The sequence below is a fragment of the Protopterus annectens genome, chromosome 14.part0, assembly GCF_019279795.1.
Source record: "Protopterus annectens isolate FY-2018-M chromosome 14.part0, PAN1.0, whole genome shotgun sequence".
NCBI classification, from domain to species: Eukaryota; Metazoa; Chordata; order Ceratodontiformes; family Protopteridae; genus Protopterus; species Protopterus annectens.
Genome location: NC_056748.1, coordinates 771,690,101 through 771,698,176, shown reverse-complemented (window position 1 = coordinate 771,698,176; position 8,076 = coordinate 771,690,101). Strand labels below are relative to the sequence as shown.

Here is an 8,076-nt window from a genome sequence, read left to right as displayed (position 1 = left end):
TGGAAATGGCTCACCAAATTCTTTCCCTGGGAAAGAATTTGATGTTCTGCAGCTTCGATATTTTCAGTCTTTGAACTTTCAAGTTTGAAGTTTTCTTGTTCAAACTTTTCAGTGTTTGATGTTTTGATATATACCCTACACACACACACACATACATCTACATGTTTAAATACATTTCCTGTACTGTTGAATTACTGTCCAGGATGATATGTCTGTGAAAACATCAGGATTCTGTATATCTGACATGGCTTAGTGGTAAATCACTTTGGCTATGGTGTGCAGGATCCTGGGTTTGAGCCTTGCAGAGGCTGTTTATTTTGTTGCTGGGCAGAACAAGGGCCGTTGGATACTGAGTGATTAAGACACTTTTAAGCAGTTATAACCGGGTTTGCGCGGGTTTGGGCAGAGGTAAGCAATGCTAACTTCCGGTCTTCTGGTTACAGTTTCTTATACCGATTTAGCTTCTCAGTTGCTTAACCTGTGTAGACATTGCTTACCCCTGTGCAAACAGGCTTAAACCCACTTACTGCTGCTTAAAAGAGGACTCAGACCATAACACTACCCCCTCAGATCCATTAGAAACCAAAATCCATTAACTGGTTCCATTGGTGGAGTCCTTGTCCTTACTGTATTTAAATGTGTAAAGCAGCAATTTCCCAAAATAATAGCCCAATTGACTTTGCAGTTTAAAATAGTACAAACACAATATCTTAAAAAGCAATAAACAGCAATAAAACACAAAAGTGTAACAGTGCAAAGTGGCTAACGACATTTAAACTATTGGTTCATAGGTAGGTACTAGGCTATTGGCCCTAGGGTCTATACAAGCCTAGCCAAAAAGGTATCCTGGCTTTCGCCACCCAAGAAAATTATTTTCCTGTGCCCCTGTCAAGCAGAGCCACAGAAGTGATCCCCGGGATGAATTTCCTATTACCCATCCAATCATCAAGATTTTTCTTGAAGAGTGCTAATGAGGAGCTCTGTTTGACATAGATAGGTAGTCTGTTCCAGAGTATGAGAAGTCTCTGGGACAGGAATCTATCCCTCCAGCATGTTCTGTTTATTGTGGTGACAAGGTTTAGGTCCCTAGAGCATGTAGCTCGGAGGGATTGGGATTTCTTTAAGTGGAGCATATCCAACAGCTCTGGGTTTGACATAGCTTTGTATGTTAGGCAGAGATCGCCTCTGAGAAGGCGATATGCGACAGACTAAAGCTGGAGTTTTTTGAGACGGTCTGTGTAGGGCATCTGTTTGAGGCCAGTAATCCTTTTTGTGAGGTACTTCTGCGGCCTTTCCAGTTGTTGTAGATGTCTTGTGAGGTACATACCAAAAGGGGCATTGTACTCTATAATGGGTCTAATGAGTGATGAGTAGAGGGGAACAATGACCTCTTTTTTTCTGGACGAGAAAGCGTTTGTGATGAGGTGTGCCACATAAAGTCTAATTATTAGTAATATGCTTCACTTCAGGCCACTGTTTGTGTGGCAACACAAGGTGTATTCATACTGCTCAACCTATCAGAGCAAGAAATCTGGACAAAGCCATAAATAATGGGAGTACAAAGGCCCCAAAACGGGGACAATTTTAAATATTGCTTTTACAAACATAGAAAGTTGATAGAATAACAGTTTTTTCATTGGCAGGATTTTTTGAAGGGTATAAAGTCTGAAACTCAAATGCCTGTCATTATTTTCTGACTTCAATTCTCAATTCTTTGTCAATGATTTGCTAAAAAAAAACACAATTTTATGTGGAATTGACCAAAAATATGAGGTAAAAATCTGGACATTCTGCGAAAATCTGTATAGTTGAAGGGTATGGTTACAGCTTTGAAGCTGTTATTCACCCTCTAGCTAAAACTTCATTTTTTTTACAGAGAATTATGATTAGGTCTCTGATCATAACGTTACTTTTGTGTTCTGAAAAATGGATTCTGAGAACTCCACCTTTTGAGCTTCAGTCTTGAAAAAAAAATATTGGACTGCATTTCTCAAACACATAACAATCTGGTTGTGATCAGGGACCTTTATGCTTTGTTAACACTTAAAATTACATTATGTGATTCTTTTTTTCAATTTAAAACATTTTGTTTGAATGTTAAAAGCAGTACATTTGTAAATAACTACAAGAATGTACACTGCAAGTTATATTCTGATAATTTAGGACTGTGAGAAAAAACATTTTTGAAGCTTAGTTATTTATAAATTTGTATTTGATGTTAATTGTCACTTGTCATGAAAATTGGGTTTGTTTTATGCTGACAGTATTAAACATTAAAATGCATTAAATTACCTGTGTTTCATCATATCCTTCAGGGAAAATGTGATAGAATGTGGCAGCATTATCTCCTTTTGCTCTTCAGCTAGATAAGTAGAGTTAATGTTTTTTTTTTAGTGTGTGTTTCTTTACTAGATTAAAGATGTACTCTATTTGTATACTTCTTGTGTGACTTTTTCAAGGCCTACTTTACTAAGATGCTGAAATGCAGAGGGCTGTTACCAATTTAGCTGATAGAAGCTGAAACTGTCTAGGGAAATTGTATATCATGTGACAGTTCTTACAAAATTCAAGTATACATTTAATTGTTTCATAATAATGTGTGGGATTCAGAAAGGTTTATAGCAAGGGAAAAGCCTTAACATGGCTGTATTCTCCTTTGCAGTAAGCCTTTCCACTGCCCTACCACTAAAATTTAAAAGCTAACAAGAGCCTAAGCACAGAGGGCGGTCTCATGGGCAGAGCTGCATGATAATGTGGCAATCTGGGGGATTGGATAATTCTAATTAACTATGTACTCTCTCCTAGAAATGCCAACAGTTCCCAATTTACACTACTGAATGATTCTCTGAATTACTCGGCTGCATAAAATGTTCCTGTTGGAGGAAAAAGCAAATGGTGATCATCCACTCACTCCTATGGAAGCAGTTACAGTGTAGGTAAGTTCAGTGGAGATGTGGGGGTGGTGTGTGTGTGTGTGTGTGTGTGTGTGTGTGTGTGTGTGTGTGTGTGTGTGTGTGTATGTGTGGACATGTGGGGCATGAATGAATGAAGATGGATGAATGTATGTTTGTGTGTGTGTGTGTGTGTGTGTGTGTGTGTGTGTGTGTTTCTGTGTATATGTGTGGACATGCGGGGCATGAATGAATGACGATGGATGAATATATGTTTGTGTGTGTGTGTGTGTGTGTGTGTGTGTGTGTGTGTGTGTGTGTGTGTGTATGTCTGAGTGATCATATTGTGGGGGGTTAAGTATGGAACTGGGAGTTTGGATGTGTGCATTTGTGTCTTTGCACGTGTATTTGTCTGTGTTAGGGTTGCCATCTTTTGCTGCGGTGAAAAACAGACCAAAGCCACATTGTTTGAACTACCCATGGCCACATCCATGCACCCTCACACCTTTCACCACCCACTCCACCCACTTTCATGCCCACATTATGATATAAATGGGTATGTCACAAGGGGGTGAAATCTTTGTTTTTGTCTTTTTTTCTTCTTTTTTTTTGTTAGCCACTCTTGGACTTGACTCTATTACTTTAGTGATGCTTTTCATAAAAAAAGTCAGTTGAAGCTGCCTATTTGCAAACTCCAGCATTCTGTTTATGCTGCTAATCACAATAACAGAGTTTGTACAGTGTTTTCTGGACTATCGGGCAATCATTCTGATTTCCAGATAGTCAGAAAAATACTGAATAGGTATCAACCCTAATGGGTGTGTGTGTGTGTGTGTGTGTGTGTGTGTGTGTGTGTGTGTGTGTGTGCGAGCGCATGCGCACATGTGTGTGCATTGGAGTGTATATGTGGGTGAATGATTGGTTTTGTGTCTGTGATTGACTGTGTGGTCTTATTTGTTGATGGATAGATATGTTTGTGTGTATGTGTGTGTGTGTGTGTGTGTGTGTGTGTGCTGAGAGTGTGTGCATGGGTATGTGTGTGAGTTGTGTGTGTTAGTGTGTGTGGGTGCCTGTGTATAGGGGTGCCTTTGCATATGAGGTGCATGAGCCTCTAGGGAGAATACTTCTGCCATCAGGTCTGTCAGTGCTAGGGTTAGCTAGAGTGCAATTCAGAGATATGATAATGAGCTGATAAAGATATCTATCTCATTGCGGCTATAGTTTCTCTGAACTGCATTTTCCTACCATTCTGGTAATTGACCTATGTATCGTAGGCAATTACTGCAATCTGCGAGCTTTCTCTGAATCCCTCTGCAGTTAATACATTATACACTACTAGACCCTGGACTATCTGAATAAAGATAGTGACTACTTCATTTGATTGGAATCTAGAAACACATTTGATTTTATGCTGTAGGCATAATCTTATTTATTTTAATTATTCAATTGTTAGAAAAGAAAAACTGTTACTATCGGAAAACAGTATTAATGTGTGATTAGACAGATGATGATATTTCTGATTTGGCACAGAAAATTAATCTTAAGAGCTTGATTTGCACAAGACTGACATGTGAGGAAAGCAAACTTCACTCTCCAAGCTTGACTTGTTGACCTGGAGATGCACCTTCACTCCAATCAAACACACAAGATACCTTTTAGACTTTTTGAGAAAAATAGGAGATGGCAGTATTATCTTTTGCAGCTCAATCAAGTGTAGGCTTTGTAATAATAGATGTAAACTGTAACCTGTTTACTCCTAATGCTAGATCATGAACATAGAGTATTCTTAGCAGGTCACCAATAATAACCTGCTTATTATGTATTCGAGAAATGGATGCCAAGAAATTCACCTCTTAAGAGAACCATCCATGTCGATAATACACAATTAATTGTCATGATTGCAGACCCAATCGTAACTCTTTGCAGTGCATGTAGGTTTATCTGCTCCATGCACTACTAGTTAAAGGAAAAAATGTGCTAATTGTTTTGCCAGCTTTCAAAGCCATAGAGCACATAGGGAGCATTGATAGAATGTCAGTGTACCACTGTCAATCACCTGCCATGCCTCAACTGTTCGGATTTTTGCGGAATGTTCAGACTTTTGGTCTGTTCCTCATAAAAAAAATTTCTTTTTTAGGGAAATCCCTAAGGTATGAAGTCACTAAATAATGACATACATCTGAGATTCAGAATTTGTGTTCTTCAGAAAATGCAGGTGAACACACATCCTGTTATTCCAGATACTTTCTAAGTTTATAACAGGAAGCCAGGGACACACTACCATTACAGACAACAGGCAGAAACAAATCTATTTTTTTTATTCTGCCTCTGACTTTGCCAGTCAGTACTGCAGATTTGACTATCTAGCATAATACCCAACCTTAACAAGTTAAGCAAGGGGTGCTCAACATTTTTTTTAGATCAGGTCTAGTGCTACAGTAGTGCTTCACTGATTTGTCTTTTTCCAAGTATCGGAGCATAATCTGAGCACTACAATAGAATCATAGTTCCAGAAAAAAATGACAATGGGATGTAGAAACAGTCCCATTTTATTCAGAAGACATAGAACTTGTATCCTACCCAATGCATTTACATCAATTTTGTGCCATCTGGTACAATATTATAAGCTTGAGATATAGCCTGTTTTATTGTTTTAAAACACACATAGACAAATGTTTAATCTATAGATTTACACTTACAACTTCAGTAACTCATGTTTTGTAGGGTAAAGTACTACTTTTGACACATGGGAGTTTACTTGCAAGTTCAGAGCCATACAAAATGCCATGTGCTATACTGAGTTCAGTTTCCATTGTAGAAGTATCATGCCAAGGTGCTGTGTTCCACGTGGATGTATCCGAATTAATTTAATGGCGGCATACTTCTCTAAAAAATGAAAGAACATGATGCTTAACTTAATGTAGAATTCAAAACTACAATAAATCTCAAAGACTCTGAGTGTGAAATGGCATTTTTCATTTGACTACCTTGTTAGGAAAAAGGCTTAGAAGGTGGGGTCCTGAGGAGAGAATATTCTTATTAGGTTTGTTGAATACTTATACGAGTCTATTTTCAGTACCATGAATGAGAATATTGTTGCTAATATTTTTTCAGTTCTACTAATTGGTCACTTGAATCACTACTGCCACGCAATGGTCATGGTTTTAAGTTATTATGGAACAGAATTGTCTTCATAAACCCATACTATACTTTGAGCATGTTGCTTGGGTGTTGTAACTTCTAACCATAATATGAAAACTTGGCAATTTCATGTTAATACAACTGTCATGAGCAGCTTCAGTAGACTGACTCTGTTCCTGACATCTTATAAGTGAAGATACCCAAAGGAAATAGTGATTACTCAAAGAGGAATATATATATATACTGACATTGTACTTTAACATACAGGTATAGAAATGTTATGCAAAGTCTTTCAAGAACATCAGTTACCTCAAAAATATTACCAGTAATACTGTTTGTAAGAGAGACTGCTGCCCCATGTATCCCCCCATGTCTTTATAGATCATGTCTTAGATAAAATGAAATGCAGGGGGTTAAGACAGCACTGATACTGTTTTTTCCCATAACTGCATGTTACAGTATGTCCATAACAATAATAGTTGTTGGATAAACTACACACAGTCATTGAATATCTTGGACTCTTGCTTTGTTATGTCACAAGATCATAAGAAACAAGAAATTTCACTTCAGTCATCAGTGATTTACAAATACGATCTTTCATCTTAAAACAAAAGGGAAATGGAACAGTAAAAGTGACCAGTAATAATAAAACTCTTTAACGTATTTAATATTTATTGTATTAGATTTCCAGATTTATGCTGGATTTATGACATTTTACATCACAAATCAGTAACCAGTAATAGCAAAACTCTTTTAATACGTTTAATATTTAATGTATTAGAATTTCATGTGTATGCTGGATTTGTGACATTTTACATCACAAATCACTGCAGAAAAAAATCTCTGATCCTGGTTGCTTCAATCCAAGGAATGTAAGCAGAGGTTTTGGTAAAGACACTAGGCTTGTTTTCAGCAGCACACCCTACTGGTCCAAAACTGACAATACCATGCACTTCCCATCTTTCTTGCCCAACCTGACACAGCAAGGGTCCTCCTGAGTCGCCCTGGAAGAAAATGAGAGATTAAAATTAGAATGAGGGCTTTACAATAGTGAGCTGTAACTTTAACAAATCTAACCTAGAAAATGGACAGTGGAATCCAGCCAAACCTTTCTTTTATTTCTTTAATTGTTTTCATGCTTGTTTTGACATTAATGTTCCACTGTTACATTTATTATGATTTTATACAAAAAGTAACTGTCAAATGCCAACAAGCCAAATAGAAGCTGCCAAAATAACTTTCAGCAGCAGTAGAATTTTCTCTCTTTTCCACTGTTGTGTGATTTTGGAGTAGGTATATATTAAGTTTAGGGATATGGTTGTGAAAGATAATTGCTCCCTCTAAAAGGAATTTACCTCCAAGGTTCTCTGACAGTTGTTTTGATATTTTTTCTGTAAAGTGGCATTTGTGTGCATCATTGTCAATGGATCATCATGATTCAGAATGATAACATGCTCTTAACAAATTAAATTGAGTTTTTTCCTCATATTTTATTTCTTACTTGTGGTGTCTGCATTACATAGTGATGTCAAAGTGAAACAAAAGCTAAAAATAAACCTGGTTTTGGTCCTCAGAATAACTTGCGCAGGTACACACAGCTAACTGTCTCTAATAGGCTTGATGTTTCTGTGTAAGTATATCACTTTGGTACCTTGGAGACATTCTTGGCTGCCTACTTCCTGTCATGTATATGCATACTTCTCAAACTCTTAGCTCAAGAATCAGGGACACAGCCATAAAAGAGTGAAGGACAATGGTATAAAATCAGGGATAAATTATGTTCTGATGAAATCAAAATGGTTTGATGAAAGCACTAAACAACCTGTGAATTAAAATTGTCACTGGGCCATTTCCTCATCTAAGTTTGAATTTTTTTCTGAATCTTTGGTTTGTTTTATTTGAATTGAATGGTTTTGGAGAAGTTAGGTTATAATGTATGAAACTCAAATATCTGTCATTACTTAATGATTGCAAATCTCAGTGATGTGTTAAGAGACCACAGATTTTATGAGGAACAGACCAAAAACATGAAGCAAAATCAGGT

General features: G+C 37.2%; 1 protein-coding gene across 1 annotated transcript in view; it reads right to left on the bottom strand.

Moving 5' to 3' along the window:
- Positions 1–6,745: 6,745 nt before the first annotated feature.
- The window catches only part of LOC122788812 (chymotrypsin-like elastase family member 1), a 240,143-nt gene continuing 238,812 nt past the window's right edge, over positions 6,746–8,076 (bottom strand). The window contains exon 6 of the mRNA XM_044055687.1: positions 6,746–7,036. Coding sequence (XP_043911622.1) covers positions 6,857–7,036 — 180 coding nt within the window. The 3' untranslated portion in view covers positions 6,746–6,856. The remainder of the gene's footprint in view (positions 7,037–8,076) is intronic.